Here is a 20,325-nt window from a genome sequence, read left to right as displayed (position 1 = left end):
CCACCGTGGTTTTGGGATGTGCAAACTTCACAACATTCATAGTTTTGATTCAGTTCAAGAATCCGATGTGAACAAACATCAGAGGAGCCCACTGAAGCATCACAAGATCACCAACCTGTCATGTAAGCTTCTTCCATTGTTTTGTTCAAAGGAGTAAATTCGACATTTCAAGGCGAGCTCTGTCTGTTGTACCATCATTTCTTTGCCTTCATATCTTCACCTTGGTTAGTGGGGAGAAAGGGATTAAAGGCTTCTCATGTTGCATGCACTGGCTACAGTGAAAAGTCAGTCTTACTTGCCTGTGCTAATCGCTTCTCTCCAGAGCCTGGACGAGTGAGTAGAAGTACGTTGCTGCAAAACTTTCTGTCTGGTTTTAACTTGAAAACCCTCAGAACGGTAAGGCTTTCAGGTCTACCTATATGTCTGTTATATAGCGCCTCCCATGTCTGTTTGTCTATCTAGAAGGTCTTGATTGTCCCCTGCACTTGCATATGTTGATCACCACCCTCTGGTGCCATCCACAGTACTTAAAGGTGGTATGCTCATCAATGGCACATGTGACAGTTTTATTGACATAAAACTAGTTGTGTTTCCCACATTTATTATTTCAAAGAATTGCAGTAAATTTTCATAGTCGGTGGTCTAAAACAGGGGTAGGCAACGTCGGTCCTGGAGTGCCACAGTATGTGCAGGTTTTTGTTCCAACCCATTTCCTTAACGAGAACTCAATTATTGCTGATGAAGCACATATTGCTTAAGTGACATTTTAATGCTTCATTTTAGTGGTCTCGCTTGTTAAGGTTCTCCAACCTTAATTGCTTATTTCAATCTTAAACTGCTGCATTCAGTGTTTTAATTGCTCCTTATTAGCAATAAGATGTAAAAGACAAAGCAGCCAGCAGTTCTCCAGCTAGCTTTTTTTCCAATTACATCTGTGTGTGTTCATCATGCACGGTTTGATTTAATAAAACACTTAATAGAAAAATGTGACAGACTGAAAATGATCTGTTTTAGGCTTCAAATCATTTGGATGATATCCTTGGAAAGGAAAAAAATCTACGATATAAAAGCCTTACATTGCACAGACTAACAAGCCATAAAATTAAATAAGGTCTGAGATTGGCAATGATTGGTTTCTAATTAAGCAATTGGGTTGAATGAAAACCTGTAGCCACTGCGGCTCACCAGGACCGACATTGCCTACCCCTGTTTTACATCTTATTGCTAATAAGGAGCAATTAAAACACTGAATGCAGCTGTTTAAGATTGAAATAAGCAATTAATGTTGGAGAACCTTAACAAGCGAGACCACTAAAATGAAGCATTAAAATGTCACTTAAGCAATATGTGCTTCATCAGCAATAATTGAGTTCTTGTTAAGGAACTGGGTTGGAACAAAAACCTGCACATACTGTGGCACTCCAGGACCGACGTTGCCTACCCCTGTACTAAAACATTCTGAGGTCTTCATGAGCTTGGCTTAAATCTGTACGTCCAACAGTAAAAGGAGCCTACAAAAACATATCCCAAAAATCCACATTGCCAGCATTAAAAAACAAAACGACATGGACAGGCCTGGGGGGTATTTTTCGTATGTGGATTACTCGCTTAGCCGGATGTAATTGTTGACGATTTGGCCTGATCCTGGATCTGTCGGTTTTTTGAAACTCTTGCTGGAAGTGTTGTCATAGCAGCACATCCTAATCCTCAGACCGCTCGGAGCAGTTTGTTCTGCGTAAACAAGGATTAGTTTACACACGTGATCAGTGACGGTGTGGAAGTCATCCAGTCAGGGCTTCGCCGTTCATGAATGAGCGACCAATTGATATTGATGTGCAAATTATAGGAAGAGAATTTCATATAAAGAGGGTTTTGCGCGATCGGTAAGATCCTTTATTGCCCCGGAGGAAATTCTGTACGAAAGATACCGCTTTAGCCGAGGGGGAATATTGTACCTCAAAGATTTATTAGCTCCGTATATTCGAAGTCAAACTCGGCGAAGTCGGGCTCTCACAACCACACAGACAGTAGGCATTGCTTTGAGGTTTCTTGCAAGCGGCACTTTTTTTATATACTGTAGGCGATGCGGAACATCTATCGAAAAGTGCAGTTTTCCAGGCAATTCGTAAAGTCTGTTTGGCTCTGAAACATTTCCTTCAGGTTTTCATTGTGTTTCCTGGACACCTGCGTGTGCAGACAATAAAAGAGGCGTTTCATGCCATTGCAGGTAGGTAATACACAGGCTAAAACACCCACAGTTCCACGAAAAATCCCACAATCAGCCTAACATTCTCATTACCAGGATTTCCAAATGTGATTGGGGCACATGGGACTGATCAGAGTGGAGTTTGATCAAACATTATTTGGAAAGTGTACCTCTCCTCCTGATGAATAATCAGACAGTGTCTTCATCAAATATTTGACCTTAGTTAATATCTCGTTGGTCAGACACAGGTTCAAAGGATATGACATTCCCTGCAACTGACCCAACGAAAAAGAGGGCTATATGGAACATACCTATAGCACACATGGAGGACAAACATATGCAATGACCATCCTTTACCTGAAATTAAGTGACCACTGCATCCTGCCACTGGTTCTGAGGAGGAGCTTCCCCCTGGAATGCCCTCAGAACCAGTGGCGATGGGCATTTTGCTGGAGAGCCAACTCTTCTGCAGGGGTTAGGTCTGGACCGCGTGGACCTCCACCTGTTTTTTGCTTGTCTGCCTCCTTATTAGCTTTAAAATTAATGTTTTTTATATTATATATGATTCTTTATGTCAACAATTCTTTAAATAGTTATATACCAATATTTACCAGTTTGAAGTATATTCTTGTACTTCACTTTAACCTGTTCCCATGTTCTCCTTGTGCTCACATTTGATCTGGAATTATGACATATTAAATAATAATTAATCTGACACATAGGAAATGAAACGTTGCATTCACTAAGTACAATGTACACTACTTAGCGTTTAATTTTTTTGGCCACTTTTTGCCAGCCGTCTTTTCTGGTCTGGCCTGCTTTTGCAGTGTTACCGCTTGTGCATATTAAATCTTGAAATTCTTCGTGTCCTTCGAATAAAAGGTCTTGCGCCGCGTGTGTGAAAAAAAAATGCGCCCGTTCTTTCGTCATTTTGTTACAGCCTATCAAAGACTTGCTGATCATGTTTTCTAGACTCAATATATATGGGCTTTTCACTCAGCGCGGGCGCGCGCATTCATCTCGTATGATTAGATCCAGCTACACTAATCTAATACACAGCTGCGTTTGAAAAACCGACTCATCTGGATGAGTTTCACTGGCATTAACTCATTCAAGATGAGGCACCTGATCTCGGATGATTTAAGCGACGTACGAAAAATACCCCCCTGGTGTGACACCTTTGTGCTGTTGACTGTGAACTTTGTGCCTTAGTTACGACTTCATACATCCCACAAAGCACAACATCTTGTGTTTCTCTGGAGTGCTCATTTGTGAGAATTGTTTTCCACGCTGCGAGCAGCAGTAGGGTTTCTCACCCAAAAGAATCTAAGTATGCCTTCGAAGATGGCTTATTACCTGTGAGAATCGCTTGCCACATTCAAAAGAAAAGTGGGGCTCTTCTCCCTTGTGAATCTGAGAGTGTCTTTCACGAATGCTGGTTTGTGAGAATCTTTTGCCACATTCCAGACAGAAATGGGAACTTGTCAGTGGAATAAAGTCTAGTAATCTGTGAAAGAAACAATTGGTCCAGAAAAGTTTGGCTGCAAATATTAAGACTAAGAGGGCAGTGGAGCAGTTACAAAGAGCAGGTATCATCTGAAGGGGTGAGAGGAGTCAGTGTTGTAAACACTTGGCCCTAAGCTGTCCCGCAGACTGATGCTTACTCCATTATGTTTATCTGTTTTGTAAGTTGATTTGCATAACAGTATCATGCTACATGAACACATTCTTTGGTAAAACAGAGATGGCCATTTTTTCACATCCTGTCAAGGCTGTCACCACTCACTACTCCCGGAGCCACACTGGCCAGACGGTCATCTGCTTTCAGCCACTCCAGTTTGGTGATGCGAATTCAGTAAGGGATTTGAGCCCACTGTCAAGTTAGGACTCGACCTTATCAGAGGACAGCTTGACATACTTCAGAGAAACCTCAGCTTGAAACTTCTGTTTTATTGCATTGCATTGATTACGTGTTGCCTGAAGAAGGGGTCTGAGTTTCCTCAAAAGCTTGCATATTGTAATCTTTTTAGTTAGCCAATAAAAGGTGTCATTTTGCTTGGCTTTTCTCTACATTCATAATGGCTAACACGGTACAACACCCTAGTATTGCATGCAATAAAATTTACAACTGAACACCAGCAAAACCAAGGAGCTGGTGGTGGATTTTAGGAGGACCAGGCCCCTCATGGACCCTGTGATCATCAGAGGTGACTGTGTGCAGAGGGTGCTGACCTATAAATACCTGGGAGTGCAGCTGGATGATAAACTGGACTGGACTGCCAATACTGATGCTCTGTGTAAGAAAGGACAGAGCCGGTTATACTTCCTTAGAAGACTGGCATCCTTCAACATCTGCAATAAGATGCTGCAGATAATAATAATTCATTCATTACATAGCACTTTTCTCAGTACTCAAAGCGCTATCCACACAGGGAGGAACCGGGAAGCGAACCCACAATCTTCCACAGTCTCCTTACTGCAAAGCAGCAGCACTACCACTGCACCACTTGTGAGATGTTCTATCAGACGGTTGTGGCGAGCGCCCTCTTCTACGTAGTGGTGTGCTGGGGAGGCAGCATTAAGAGGAAAGACGCCTCACGCCTGGACAAACTGGTGAGGAAGGCAGGCTCTATTGTTGGCATGGAGCTGGACAGTTTAACATCCGTGGCAGAGCGAAGGGCACTCAGCAGGCTCCTATCAATTATGGAGAATCCACTGCATCCACTAAATAGTATCATCTCCAGACAGAAGAGCAGCTTCAGCGACAGACTGCTGTCACTGTCCTGCTCCACTGACAGATTGAGAAGATCATTCCTCCCCCAAACCATGCGACTCTTCAATTCCACCGGGGGCTGGGGGTGGTAAACGTTAACATTATACAAAGTTACTGTCTGTTATACCTGCATTATTATCACTGTTTAATTTAATATTGTTATTATCAGTATGCTGCTGCTGGAGTATGTGAATTTCCCCTTGGGGATTAATAAAGTATCTATCTATCTATCTATCTATCTATCTATCTATCTATCTATCTATCTATCTATCTATCTAATTCTAAGAACCATAGTGCATATACTGCATATTTATGTATTAAATATTTATACAGCCATTGCTTACTGTGTACAAAGTACAGTGAAATTTCTACCTGCCAATGGAGCGTACTTGGTGCATTTCAGGCCTGTAACTCTCATCTATTACAGGTTTCTTACTGTCCCCTTCACAATTCTTACTGGCCTGTGCTAATCGCTTCTCTTCGGTGCTGTAATGAGTGAGTAGAACAACTCGACAATCAAAATACATCTTTCTTGCATGGAAAATGTCAGCACTAGAGTGCCTTTCATATTTATTTATATTTTGATTATTTATATATTGGGTCTCTATTGTCACATATTCCTACTTTCATGTGCTCAACAGAATGCCATCCACTTCTACTTTTGACAATATCACGTGTAAGCAGAATAACCTGACGTCCAAACCTGTGTCATCGGTAGCTGAAAAATTTGCAGAACTATAGTGCCTTTCACATCTTTAACGTTCCTAGTTATAGATTCCTCATTGTCTTTTGCCCCGAGTCCAGCTAAATTCTTACTTGCCTGTGCTAATCGCTTCCCCTTGGTGCCATGACGAGTGAGAAAAACTACCTGACCTCAAAACTCCTGTTTTCCTTGGCCAAGAAATGGCAGAGCTACGGTGCACTTCATGCCTATTACAGGGTCCTTATTGTTTAGGCAAAATGCAGAATCCATGGCTCCTTCAATCATGTCAAGTATTCAAAGCAATCCCAGCCTATTAAATCAGACATTCAGTTTAATGGTAGGTCTAATGGTAATCCTGTTCAAAACCAGACAGAGCTTGCTTTCAATACATTTTTTTGCTCACCTCTTCTGACACTTCCTTTGATTGAGGCTGGGGGGCTTATGTTCTTGTGGTGAAGACTTTACATGAGAAACAATATATGGGGAGGTTAAGATTCAATGGGGCTGGCTGTAAGAAAAGCTGAATTGTCAATGATCATTGATCAGCTATTTAAGGGGGCAATTACTTTTTCACAGGCACTGGATTACTTCATAAAATATACTAAATATAAATTTGGAAATTATGTTGTTTGTTTTAGTTCTCTTTATTAGACTAAAGACCTGAAGCCATTCATTGAGAAAAAACAGAGGATACAGTGGAACCTCAGGTCACGACTGTAATTCGTTCCAAAACTCTGGTCGTAACCCAAAGTCATTTCCCCCATAGGATTGTATGTAAATACAATTAATCCGTTCCAGACTGTACGAACTGTATGTAAATATATTTTTTTAAAGATTTTTAAGCACAAAAATAGTTAATTATACCATAGAATGCACAGTGTAACAGTAAACTAAAAAACATTGAATAACACTTGAACAGAGAAAACTAACACTGCAGGAGTTCACACTACAGACTTACGAACCGTTAGCTGTAACATTTTTTTAATGAGTTTTAAGCACAGGGAAAAAAACAAAAACATTTGAAAAATCCGTAATTTATACAAAAACTAACCATAAACAACCAAGAAAACTAACCTGCATGAGTTGTGTTCTGGCATGAAGGAAGTGAGCAGGAAAGTGGGTGGAGAGGAGGTTACAGTTTTGAGGTAAAGTCTGTGACGATGCGGGTTCGCTGCCCTTAAACCCGTCACCATCGGTGATGTTACTGATGAGCACGACAGTGAGGCACTACGTACAATGGAACAAGGGGATGGTGCAAAAAGTGCCAAGTGCTTTTATTAAAATCAACAAAACAACAATCAAAAACAAAGTCCAAATTAAATAAAGTGCAGTGCTTTCAGAATTCTTCAATAAATAAATAATCCCATAAAACAGAAGTGAAGTGGAGGTTAAAATCCAATAGAAAAAAGTCTTTATTAAATACAATGAGGTTAAAACAATGCTCTTTAAAAACAAGCCCGGTGCATTCTTTAACTGGTGACCCCCCCTGCTTCTCCCTATCCAGGCTTCGCAACAGGGGAGCCACTCTACCTGCAGCTGTCCTTCCTTCTGGTCTGGATGCCTCCTGATCCCTGGCTTCGGTCGCGCACTCTCCAGACCGAGACTTGGCTTCCCTGGTGACCAGGACACCCACGTCAGGGAATTCTCTGCCCAAGCCTCACAACTCCTGTCTCGGCATTACGCGGCCAGCCATCCTTCTTCTGGTCACTCCAGCTCCTTGATCGCTCAGCTGGAGTGACCGCTTCCTTCTGCCCCATCGAGTGTCGGCCAAACACCCCTTCTTGGGCTCACCGTCCAGCTGCCTGCCTGCGAGCACACGCTCTCTCTCTCTCTCTCTCTCTCTCGCTCTCTCTTGCTTGCTCATTTGCTCATTCTCTCTCTCTCACTCACTAACACACACTCTCTCTCTCTCGCTCTCTCTTGCTCGCTCGCTCACTCACTCTCTCACTCACGCTCTCTCTCGCTCGCTCACTCACACCGGTTCTTTCCACACTGCTTCCTGCTTACTTCCTCACTCCACAACCTCCGTCTTTCTTTTCCTTTTCCTCCCTTTAGCCGCCTCGCGCTTCTATTTATGAAGAGGACGTGGCAGTTGCAGCGTGGCGATTATTTATTTAAAACTGGCCTCATGACGTGAGCTGTGGACCCGCTATACCACAAAGTCCCTCTGCGCGATGCACGTCTGACCGAGAACAATGTACTGTACAGGGAGAGACTGAACACGTGCAGAAATCACCGGCGCGTACGAACCGGAAGGGAAACTGGCTTGTTCGTCACCCGAGTGTGTGGTCGTGGACAGATGCAAAAGTTTGGTGAACTTTTTGGTCGTAACCCGAGTTGTACATGGTCCGAGATGTTCGTGCCCCGAGGTTCCACTGTATCAGGAAAGTAACAATGTGATTTTCACCACACTGTAAACCGCTTAGACAGAATTTCAAAGCCTGTTAAACTGAAGACTTATATATGATCTGCTCTTCATCATCAGTCTTTTTTGTCTTTGTGAACTCTGGGGCAGTGGCACTTCTGCACACACACACCAGTCCCACCTTCATCTGACACCCTACTGAAATCTTCCCTTCAGCCCGACTAAATGCTGAGGCTGCTGTTGTGCACCATTTTTGCCTCGGAGACACGCAGTCAGCATAGTCTACTGCTTTTACTCTTTTCCTTAATGGTAATGTTGTCGTACCACAGACCAACATAAAACAAAGTTGTTCATTAAGAATTTAGTAGCTGGAGCTCTAAGAGATTGTGAGGATTTCATGAGAATTGTTCAAATCTGTACGTCCAACTCCCTGCATTGTTCAGCTTCAGAATAAATAGGCAGTACAAGGAACCTACACAAACATGTCCTAAAAGTCCACATTACCACCATCATCCAAACAATGACATGGACTGGCCTGGTCTCAGACACTCGTGCTCTCCATTGTGAACCTTGTGTGTTGGTTATGACTCCATAAATCCCACAACTTTCCTTAAGTGCAACATCTTGTGTTTCTCCAGACTGCTCATTTGTGAGAATTGTTTGCCACACTGAGAGCAGCAGTAGGGTTTCTCGCCCAAATGAATCTGAGTGTGCCTTCGCAGATGGCTTACTTGTGAGAATCGCTTGCCACACTCAAAACAAAAGTGTGGCTTTTCTCCAGTGTGAATCTGCGTGTGTCTTTTAAGATGGCTGGTTTGGGAGAATCTTTTGCCACACTCTGGACAGAAATGTGGCTTCTCCCCAGTGTGAACTTGTCGGTGTCTCTGAAGGTAACGCAGTTGTGAGAACTGTTTGCCGCATTCGGCACACTGATGCGGATCCTCTCCTGAGTGAATTCTCATGTGAAGCCGGAGACTGCTTAATTCAGAGAATTGTTTTCCACACTGTGAACAGAAATGAGGTTTTTCTCCAGTGTGGATCCTTGTGTGTCTTTGGAGATGGCTTATGCGTGAGAATTTTTTGCCACATTCAGAACAGCAATGAGGTTTTTCTCCAGTATGGACACTCGTGTGTCTCTGAAGGCTACTGATTTCTGAGAACCGTTTGCCACACTCACCACAGCGATGAGGTTTCTCTCCTGTGTGAATTCTCCTGTGGCTCTGAAGATTACTTATTCGTGAAAACCGTTTGTCACATTCAGAACAACAGTAAGGTTTTTCTCCAGTGTGAATTCTTGTATGGTTCTTAAGATTTCTCAGTCCTGAAAACTGTTTTCCACATTCAGAACAGCCATATGGCTTTTCTCCTGTGTGAGTTCTTGAATGGCTCTTAAGATTACTCATTTCAGAGAATCGTTTCCCACATTCAGTGCAGCAATAAGGCTTCTCCCCGGTGTGAATTCTCAAGTGACCCTGAAGATGACTTAATCGTGAGAATCGCTTGCCACATTCAGGACAACAATGGGGTTTTTCTCCTGTATGTATTCTTGCGTGACTCTGAAGATGGCTGATTCGAGAGAACTGTTTGCCACATTCAGAGCAGCAGTGAGGCTTTTCTCCAGTGTGAACTTTTGTATGCCTTTGCAGATTACTTATTCGCGAGAATCTTTTCCCACATTCAGAACAGCAAAACGGCTTCTCTCCCAAATGAATGCTCTGATGCTTTTTACAATTAGATTTGGTTTTAAAGCCTCTGCCACACTCCTGGCATATGTACAAAGTTACTGGAGTTGTATTGGGCATCTCTCCGTGAATACTGACAGAGTCGGTTATTTTAACAACAGACAGAGAGCCAAGTGGAAAACTCTTCGCTTCAAATCTCTTCATAGTTTCATTGTGTTTCTGCTCGTCAGGGGAGCACTGAAGGGTAGTTCCATCAAACTCAGATGAGTAGACGCTGTCCTGATCGTGTAAAGCTGTTAAGACAGACACAAGGTTCTGTTGCAATGCATTTCAAAGAAATAAAAGCAGTAAAAGTCTGATTGTGATAATATAACCCCCCCTTTGATGGGGACCCTGTGTTTATGGGAAAATGACTTCACTCATGGTGAGGGTCAGCATATTTAAGAAGGTTTTGATTTAGATGAGCTGGCTGTAATCAAAATGTCATTGCACTTTGGCCACCTGTTCAAGGGGTCAATTTCTTTTTCTCACAGGCATTGGATAACTTTAGGGAATATGTTAAGTAAATATTACAAATTATGTATTTCTACTGGTTCTCTATCTAGTATCACATTTTGACTAAAGACAAGAAGCCATTTGCTTTAATAAAATATTATTTTAGGGAGTAAAGAGTTTTTCACAGCACTGTATTTCCTTTAGACAGACATTTGAAAACTTGTCAGATTGAAGGACCAGTACACAATCTGGGTAGCTGCATTGTGTTTAGGTTGTTAGTCTTTTGGCTTTGTGGACTAGGAGGTGATGGCACTTCTACATACATTCTTTTTTTAATTTCTTGTCTAACATGAAAAACGCCTTTTGTGGCAACGGATTGTGGTAATAATATATATATATATATATATATATATATATATATATATATATATATATATATATATATATATATATATATATATATATATATATATATGCACGACCGCGGGGAGTTAATGAGGTAGTTGGAGCGAGTCGCACCTGCACGTGTGGGTGCGATCGCTCTCAATTGCTTTATATACGGGTCGGCACCAGGAAGGGGGTTTGATAGATGGATTGAGGAAAAGAGGAACATAAAGGAGGTTAAAGGACGGGAAAGAGCAGTCTTAGCAGGCACTCAACTCTTCTCAGCAAGGTAAAGTGAGGTAAAATTCTCATTTATTTCATCTAATTGCTTTTGTATTTATGTATTTTACTATTAAGCAGTGTTTAAATTATTTTATACAACCCCATCAATGTATAATATGCCAATAACAATAGGATTTTTTTTCATGGTAACGGATTAATCATTTTCCCTTTATTTCTTATGGGAAAAATGTGTTTGGTAGAAGTCCTGTTTGGTAGAAGTCCAAGGATCTGGAACATACTGTATACTGAGTTACCACCGTACTTTAAAAAGCCCCATTTTGGGCCATGCAGACCAGGGAAACCTGCCTTTGAAGTTTGCAGCCAGTCTGTAGATTCAGTTTTGTTTTAAATGGTCCTCTTTGTACCATTCTGTGGGAAACTCTTTCCCTGCTCTACTGTATTTTGTGCAACGAATGACCTCAGCCCTTTATATAAAGCACAGTATTAGTGAAAGGGCAATCTGAGTGAATACAACATACAGTTTTTAAATCGGGACTTTCTTTTTTCATTGAACAAAGTTATCCAATGCCACCATGTGAAAAAGTAATTGCCCCCCATAGTTTCAAAACATGCTTGAAGCATCTGAAGCTGCAATAATCTCACCTACATGCTTCCGTTACTTGGATCTCAGTCCTTCATGTTGCCTGCTCTTCTTTGCTTTAATTCAGACAAACTGGTAGCTATGCTTTGGCTTTTACTTATTTTGAGGCCTTGCCGGCCCCTTTTTTCTATCTGCTATGTTTGTTGCTTATAATCACATCACTTACATGTCTCACACCAGGTTGTAGATGACTGCCTCCTTTTCAGTCCCTTTCGACGGTGTGATCCTTCTGCGAATTCACCCTCAAATTCTGGTAGTTCACCAAAATCACGCGGGGGACAAAACTCTTCCCCGTCAGCCGACCCCAAAGACGTCACCTCTGCCCGCCATCCCGGAGACGCTTGGGAAATTAAAACATTCTGCACGGGCGCATCTTCCTTGAAAAAGTCCACCGTTTGGCTCAGGGCATCCAGGCTGATGGGGACCTGCTCATAATCCTCTCGTTTCAGGGCACTCCGTGCATTCTCTTCAAAGGCAGAGATGTGCTCTTCACTGTCCTCCACCTTCACATAGAGACCCCCTGGCGTCAAACGGACTGCACTCCACTCACAGCCCTCTTCCTTGACGCAAAGCAAGCTTGGCTCCATGATGTCCTCCTCCGAGACCTTCCTTGACGCCTCTCTAGGACAAGAAGAAGAAAGATTACTACTGTGCCATAAATGACGTCCTGACTTCAACATATTGGAGTGTTCAACCAGAAATTGTTGAACGGAGAGGGGTTTCAAGTGCTACAAGTGGGCAGCAGCACAGATAAAGCCTCCATCAGTCCAACTAATTTAATATCCCTGTTGTCGCACCCCAGCCCTCAAAGCTCGAATGAGGTAGAGAGACTTCCCACCTGAAGTGGGGTGACGAGACCGCTATCTTCTCCTCTTTCATCTGCAGACCAGACGAAGAAGAACAAGAGGATCTGGGATGTCACTTTTGGGGGCAGCCCTTCGGTCGTTATGGGAACTTAACTCTTTCGGCCCTGGATTTTGTGTTTTCATGGGAAAAAATATTCTGTGAGATTTTCTACCTGTGGGGTGTCTAGGAAGCTCAAAAATAAATAAAAAATATCCAATACTTCAATACTACTTGTTTCATTTCTGTGTTTCGCGGACTGTGTGCCAGTCTCTCCAGGCTACGCCCGCTTCCAACGGCTGCAAACGTACCCGTGCTTTACAAAAATGTCTGCATATTTACAGGATGTGCTAGTCATAGGATGTCAGGGCCGAAAGGGTAAAGAGATCGTCATACTGGAACTCAGTGGTCTGTCTTGAACCCCCACCTGAAAAGGACACACGTCACGTCTGAGAAGCGCTCGCTGGACTCACTGTGCCCTTCCTTTACTTGCTCTTTGACAAACATTTCATTTACCTCATCTATTAAAGTGGTGGTGGTCCACAACACTTGACTCTGTCCCTGCTTCTTTTCTTACACCGCAGAATAATATTAACGATAATGTAACTTCACCCTGGCCAGCAATCACACAGGGTCTCACCCCTCTACAGGTGGGCCCGCTTCCTCCGAGTCAGGGGCGCCAAACTCCAATCCTGGAAGGCTGCACACACTCATTCCAATTCCATCCATCCAATTCATCTGCTTGCACAGCTGCCGGGTAACTTCAGCTCAGTTCAGGGGATTTCTGTCGGGCGCAGAGAGTTGAGACAAGTTCTCAAGTAAAAGGAAAGCACTGATCTTTACAAACGACTACATAAGGAGTCAGCACACATCATCAGTAGCAACTTACTTCTGCCAACAGAGTGGCATACTCTGTGTCAACTTTAAATGCCTAGGTTTATAAGACTCGGACCCCCCAGGTGTTTTGTATTTCCATAACAAACAGCCTGTCCAGAGCAGTGGTCCACCGCTGTTATCAAGCGCTATGATTATTTGGCTCCACTCCTCCCTACGTTTTTAGTGATCTAATTACATAAACAGTACTAGCCGTCCCCCGCAGCTCTGCCCACGTCGAACTGAAACAGGACAAATTTTAAAAATCAATTAAAAAAAAAATGTAATATATACTGAGAATTTCTATTGATAGCTCTCCTATCCGAGGGCCTCTTGATAAACAATATTTTTGGTTTTGTTATTAGGGGTGAGGGCATATCGGTTCCTTGGGGAACTAACCCGGGAGAAAGTGAAGTAATGCTGACAATGCGAGAAGCCGGGTGAGCGAAGATCAACCCCCCTGCCAACTCGAGGGTCTGTCCCTGGGCCTCGGTAATTGACATTGCAAAGCAAAGCTTCACCAGGAAGTGCAATCTCGTGAATTGAAAGAGCAAGTCCATTGCGATTAGATGAATGGTAGGGATTCAAATCCTCTCGCCAATACCACATCAGAACAACTCAAACAGAGACTGGCATGTGAGTGAGGAGGGACTCGCCTGCTAACCCCCATCAGACCCATCCCCCCCCCCCGGTCCTCTACGAGACTCTGGGAACAGTAAAGCAAGAAAACGACGATACTTAGTGCAATGAGAGAAGTCACAAAGTCAACTGGAATGTTCAAACAAATTATAGAAAAAAAACTCTAAATCCATTAAGTAGTTCTTACATGAAAAGCAGACAGACAGATGTTGAGATAGATAGATAGATAGATAGATAGATAGATAGATAGATAGATAGATAGATAGATAGATAGATAGATAGATAGATAGATAGATAGATAGAGTGAAGAGGTGAAGAAGGTCACAGCCAAGGGTGGTCAAGGTGATGACTACAAGACCACCTCCACAGAGCATCATGTTCCAGTGAATACAGCTGCTAATATTCTCAAGATGTTTGGGGGTCCATAGAACTGTAGCCCACCTCCCTGATGAGACCACCAGAGTAAAGCTGACCTCCAATTGAACAGAAGGAGAGTTTAAATGGAGGAGAAAATGCAGTGTGGTGTGGTGGTGAAGACTTTGGAGTTCAAACTCTGAGTTTGTGGGTTCAAATCCCACTACTGACACCACTGTGTGACCTCAGCAAGTCACTTCACCTGTCTGGGCTCTGATTGGACAACGAAAAGAAAAGGAAACAATGGAATCTGAGATGATGGGAGTCACCTTGGAGAAGAATGACAGTCAAATAATAAAAAGAGATGATAGGAAACACAGGAAAGAAAGAAAGAGAGACAATGACAGATGGGAAAGGCACTATATAATAGATAGATAGATAGATAGATAGATAGATAGATAGATAGATAGATAGATAGATAGATAGATAGATAGATAGATAGATAGATTATAAATAGTAAATACTGAATGCAGCTTTTACACAAATAATTGATGTGGTTGTGAAGTGTGACAGTGGATTGATTTTAAATTTAAGAGGTGGACTGTGACAATAAAACATGTCATTTAATAAGCCAGCGGTCAGTGTGGACAGTCCATTAGACCTTTGACCTCAGTGGTGACCTTATGTTGTTTATTATCATTTGTGACGACTCAGATGACTTTCAGATGACTGACTTGCCTGCCTTTCTCTTTGTTGTCTGTTGTTATTTTTGTTTTTTACGTTCTCTAAATTCCATTACTTACCACTAACACTATTTTCTTGTCCCCTTTCACTTCATTTCCTTTTTCTTTTCAGTCTCTTAGCTTTGAACACACACACACAGTCTGGCCACATTGCTAATTCACTGTCACCTGTCACCATTTCACCACCGTGACACTTTTTATTTTTTCCCCCCTTTTTATCCCCACCTTTAATTCTATTTTTGAGGTCTTTACCTTTTTAAGGCCATTTGTTTCCTTGTCCTTCTTTAATCCTCCTTTCTTCCACTCCTTCCTTTTCACATTTTTGTACAATTTCTGTATTGTTATTATCCTGTTATGAATCACCAGTTCATTCCTCCACCACCACATATTTTCTTTTATTATTTTGATCATTTTCCATTCCCTTATTGTTCCATTCCCCCCTTTGAAATATTCACATTTTTTTTTGCTTTATGGCCTTAAATGAAAACACACAAACTAATATTTTTTCCAGCTTCACTTACTCAATGCAATCTCTAACATCCAAATGAAAGATATCACAGCTACAGTTCAGAAAAAATATAACAAATCAACAACAAGACCTACTGAGATGAATAACCTGCTGGAATACCAACTGCAATGCACATTGTCTCTATAATATACCCTTTGGTATGGGATTCCTAAAAACAGTGTTATAGTTTGTGATGCACCATGTGTTGGAATGGCAACTGCAATGCACATTGTCTCTATTATTTGCCCTTTGGTATGGGATTCCTAAAAACAGTGTTACAGTTTGTGATGCACTATCTGTTAGAATGATAGAGACATAGCAACTAAGCAGACACACAGACAGACACTTGTCCTTTTATTAAGGTGGATTACCTTGCCTGTACTTTGCACAGATTTCGTTCGCCATTACTATGGTCCTTCGTCTTTGTTTTTAACATCCACTGTATGTGTCTCGGGCTCCACATGGCATTCAACCGGCTCTGACTTCGAGATCCGTTAAACGAACTCGGCATTTAAAAGTTGAAGCAAGTGCTTCTCTCTGTGTGTTTGCTGATGGATTTCTGTCAGCGGAGGTAAAAATTGTGCTTCCAAAAAATGGCTTTCCTACGCTAAGCCCACCGTAAGGCATGCTGCTGCTCCACAGTCCCTACTTCACACGAACACCAAACGCCACCTTCCCAGCAGCCCTACCGACGACCCCCAAAACGTAAGGTCGGCCTCCTCGAGCTCAGCTGACAGCACTCACCGGCACACCGACGCGCCACTCTCTTGTCCGCCTCTGGCGACGTCTGTTCTGAACACGAATTCCACAACCCGACCGCTCTGAACGCGCGAAGCCCTGCTACACGAGCGGATTTGTTTAGCAGTCGCTGGTCTGGTTACCAAGTCAAAACCTGTCGATGCCAAAAGATGTCATCCGCATGCGACTCGCCGAAACGTCACTGACAGTCCAAGAAACCCCTCCCAGAAGTCAATGTGACAGACACGGACGCATGCGCGGAGAAAAGGGAGAAATGATGGACTTCATTTCCCAGCAAGCCTTGTAGTCCGTTTTTGCCGGAGTAGTGGCGGAGCGCGTCAGGGTAAATTGCAGCGTAGCCGACCTACAAGTAGAACTGACTAAGAATCGGCTCTTAGAGGCGAACTACACATTACGACACGCGGTCATTTACACGAATATCACAAAGCCGATAGTCCACATACTCGCTGTGATTTTTCTACAATAAACAGTTGTAATAAACGAGTTTGTTTTAATAAATAGCTTTTTCTTCGATTGCCATTTTTTCTTCGCGACCCCCTTGTAGATATCGCGCTCCACAGGTTGAGCCACACTGCTATAAGGCTAAAATAAATGGCAACTGTGCCGGTAAGCGACAGCGCGCAGCTTCACTGATGAGGGCCAAACTGCGGACAGCCTCGACACGGAGCTTGATGCTTGAAAGAAGGAAAAAAAACAAGCCTTTAACAACTGATTAAATACGCTAACTAATATGTTCTGCTGTAACTTTATTTATTATTGTTAGGACATACAAAGAAGTACTGGCATATAAACCTAAATGCTAATCTCACATATACCCCTCCTTTAACCGCCACCTTATCGTGGTGGAGGGGTTTGCGTGTCCCAGTGATCTTAGGAGCTCTGTTGTCTGGGGCTTTATGCCCCTGATAGGGTCACCCAAGGCAAACTGGTCCTAGGTGAGGGATGAGACAAAGAGCGGTTAAACAAAACCTCCTATGATGGAAAACAATTTTGGACGGCGTTTTCCCTTGCCCGGACGCGGGTCACCGGGGCCCCACTCTGGAGCCAGGCCTGGAGGTGGGGCTCGATGGCGAACGCCTGGTGGCCGGGCCTGCACCCATGGGGCTCGGCCGGGCACAGCCCGAAGAGGCAACGTGGGTCCCCCTTCCCATGGGCTCACCACCTATGGGAGGGGCCAAGGAGGTCGGGTGCAGTGTGAGTTGGGTGGTGGCGGTCCGATCCTCGGCTACAGAAACTGGCTCTTGGGACGTGGAATGTCACCTCTCTGAAGGGGAAGGAGCCTGAGCTTGTGCGCGAAGTTGAGAGGTTCTGGCTAGATATAGTCGGACTCACCTCAATGCACAGCTTGGACTCTGGAACCAATCTCCTTGAGAGGGGCTGGACTCTCTGCCACTCTGGAGTTGCCCCTGGTGAGAGGTGCCGAGCAGGTGTGGGTATACTTATTGCCCCCCGACTTGGAGCCTGTACATTGGGGTTTACCCCGGTGGACGAGAGGGTACCCTCCTTTCGCCTTTGGGTGGGGGGACGGGTCCTAACTGTTGTTTGTGCGTATGCACCAAACAGCAGTTCGGAGTACCCACCCTTTTTGGAGTCCCTGGAGGGGGTGCTAGAGGGCATACCTTCTGGGGACTCCCTCGTTCTGCTGGGAGATTTCAATGCTCACGTGGGCAATGACAGTGAGACCTGGAAGGGCGTGATTGGGAGGAATGGCCCCCCTGATCTGAACCCGAGCGGTGTTTTGTTATTGGACTTCTGTGCTCGTCACGGATTGTCCATAACGAACACCATGTTCAAGCATAGGGGTGTTCATATGTGCACTTGGCACCAGGACACCCTAGGCCTCAGTTCGATGATCGACTTCGTGGTCGTGTCGTCGGACTTGCGGCCACATGTCTTCGACACATTTGGGTGAAGAGAGGGGCGGAGCTGTCAACTGATCACCACCTGGTGGTGAGTTGGCTTCGATGGTGGGGGAGGATGCCGGTCAGGCCTGGTAGGCCCAAACGTGTTGTGAGGGTCTGCTGGGAACGTCTGGCAGAGCCCCCTGTCAGAAGTAGCTTCAACTCCCACCTCCTGCAGAACTTCGACCACATCCCGAGGGAGGTGGGGGACATTGAGTCTGAATGGGCCATGTTCTGTGCCTCTATTGTTGAGGCGGCTGACCGGAGCTGTGGCCGTAAGGTGGTCGGTGCCTGTCATAGCGGCAATCCCCGAACCCGTTGGTGGACACCGGCGGTGAAGGATTCCGTCAAGCTGAAGAAGAAGTCCTAACGGTCCCTTTTGTCCTGTGGGACCCTGGAAGCAGCTCATAGGTAACGGCAGGCCAAGCGGAATGCAGCTTTGGTGGTTGCTGAGGCAAAAACTCAGGCGTGGGAGGAGTTTGGGGAGGCCATGGAGAATGACTTTCAGACGGCTTCGAGGAGATTCTGGTCCACCGTCCGGCGTCTCAGGAAGGGGAAGCAGTGCAGTGTCAACACTGTATATGGTGGGGATGGTGCGCTGCTGACCTCGACTCGGGACATTGTGGGTCGGTGGGGGGAGTACTTCGAAGACCTCCTCAATCCCAATAACATGCCTTCCAATGAGGAAGCAGAGCCTGGGGACTCAGAGGTGGGCTCCCCCATCTCTGGGACTGAGGTCACCCAGGTGGTCAAAAAACTCCTTGGTGGCAGTGTCCCAGGGGTGGATGAGATACGCCCGGAGTTCCTCAAGGCTCTGGATGTTGTAGGACTGTCTTGGTTGACACGTCTCTACAACATCGCATGGACATCAGGGACAGTGCCTCTGGATTGGCAGACCGGGGTGGTGATCCCCCTCTTTAAGAAGGGTGACCGGAGGGTGTGTTCCAACTACAGAGGGATCACACTCCTCAGCCTCCCTGGAAAAGTCTATTCAGGGGTCCTGGAGAGAAGGGTCCGTCGGATAGTCGAGCCTCGGATTCAGGAGGAACAGTGTGGTTTTCGTCCTGGTCGCGGAACAGTGGACCAGCTCTATAACCTTAGCAGAGTCCTGGAGGGTGCATGGGAGTTTGCCCAACCAGTCTACATGTGTTTTGTCGACTTGGAAAAGGCATTCGACCGTGTCCCTCGGGGAATCCTGTGGGGGGTACTCCGAGAGTATGGAGTACCGGACCCCCTGATAAGGGCTGTTCGGTCCCTGTACGATCGGTGTCAGAGCTTGGTCCGCATTGCCGGCAGTAAGTCGAACCCGTTTCCAGTGAGAGTTGGACTCCGCCAGGGCTGCCCTTTGTCACCGATTCTGTTCATAACTTTTATGGACAGAATTTCTAGGCGCAGCCAGGGCGTTGAGGGGGTCCGGTTTGGTGGGCTCAGGATTGGGTCACTGCTTTTTGCAGATGATGTTGTCCTGTTTGCTTCATCAGGCCGTGATCTTCAGCTCTCTCTGGATCGGTTCTCAGCCGAGTGTGAAGCGGCTGGGATGGGAATCAGCACCTCCAAATCCGAGACCATGGTCCTCAGCCGGAGAAGGGTGGAGTGCCCTCTCAGGGTTGGGAGTGAGATCCTGCCTCAAGTGGAGGAGTTCAAGTATCTCGGGGTCTTGTTCACGAGTAAGGGAAGAATGGAGCGTGAGATCGACAGGCGGATCGGTGCGGCGTCCGCAGTAATGAGGGCTCTGCATCGGTCTGTCGTGGTGAAAAAGGAGCTGAGCCATAAGGCAAAGCTCTCAATTTACCAGTCGATCTATGTTCCTACCCTCACCTATAGTCATGAGCGATGGGTAGTGACCAAAAGAACGAGATCGCGAATACAAGCGGCTGAAATGAGTTTCCTCCGCAGGGTGTCTGGGCTCTCCCTTAAAGATAGGGTGAGAAGCTCAGTCATCTGGGAGGGGCTCAGAGTAGAGCCGCTGCTCCTCCGCATCGAGAGCAGTCAGATGAGGTGGCTCGGGCATCTGATCAGGATGCCTCCTGGACGCCTCCCTGGTGAGGTGTTCCGGGCACGTCCAACCGGGAGGAGGCCCCGGGGAGGATCCAGGACACGTTGGAGGGACTATGTCTCTCGACTGGCCTGGGAACGCCTTGGGATTCTCCCGGAAGAGCTAGAAGAAGTGGACGGAGAGAGGGAAGTCTGGGCATCTCTGCTCAAGCTGCTGCC

At 45.0% G+C, this 20,325-nt stretch overlaps 1 protein-coding gene across 1 annotated transcript; it reads right to left on the bottom strand.

The window, feature by feature from the left end:
* Nucleotides 1-7,155: 7,155 nt before the first annotated feature.
* On the bottom strand, nucleotides 7,156-16,362 carry LOC114643671 (gastrula zinc finger protein XlCGF26.1-like). Its single transcript, XM_028792181.2, has 3 exons — nucleotides 16,196-16,362; nucleotides 11,658-12,112; nucleotides 7,156-10,022 (listed from the first exon to the last, which is right to left on the bottom strand). Exons 2-3 carry the CDS (start codon nucleotides 12,076-12,078, stop codon nucleotides 8,629-8,631), a joined length of 1,815 nt encoding a protein of 604 aa, XP_028648014.2. The 5' UTR covers nucleotides 12,079-12,112; nucleotides 16,196-16,362; the 3' UTR covers nucleotides 7,156-8,628.
* Nucleotides 16,363-20,325: the final 3,963 nt, after the last annotated feature.

This window comes from Erpetoichthys calabaricus, chromosome 5, assembly GCF_900747795.2.
Source record: "Erpetoichthys calabaricus chromosome 5, fErpCal1.3, whole genome shotgun sequence".
Classification (NCBI taxonomy): domain Eukaryota; kingdom Metazoa; phylum Chordata; class Cladistia; order Polypteriformes; family Polypteridae; genus Erpetoichthys; species Erpetoichthys calabaricus.
This window is presented reverse-complemented; position numbering and strand designations above follow the sequence as displayed.

Coding starts and splice junctions, on each gene's coding strand:
- LOC114643671 (XM_028792181.2), bottom strand. CDS start 12,078: ATGGAGCCAAGCTTGCTTTGCGTCAAGGAAGAGGGCTGTGAGTGGAGT. Junction 10,023..11,657: donor TACAACCTGGTGTGAGACAT/GTAAGTGATGTG, acceptor CTGTCTTAACAG/CTTTACACGATCAGGACAGC.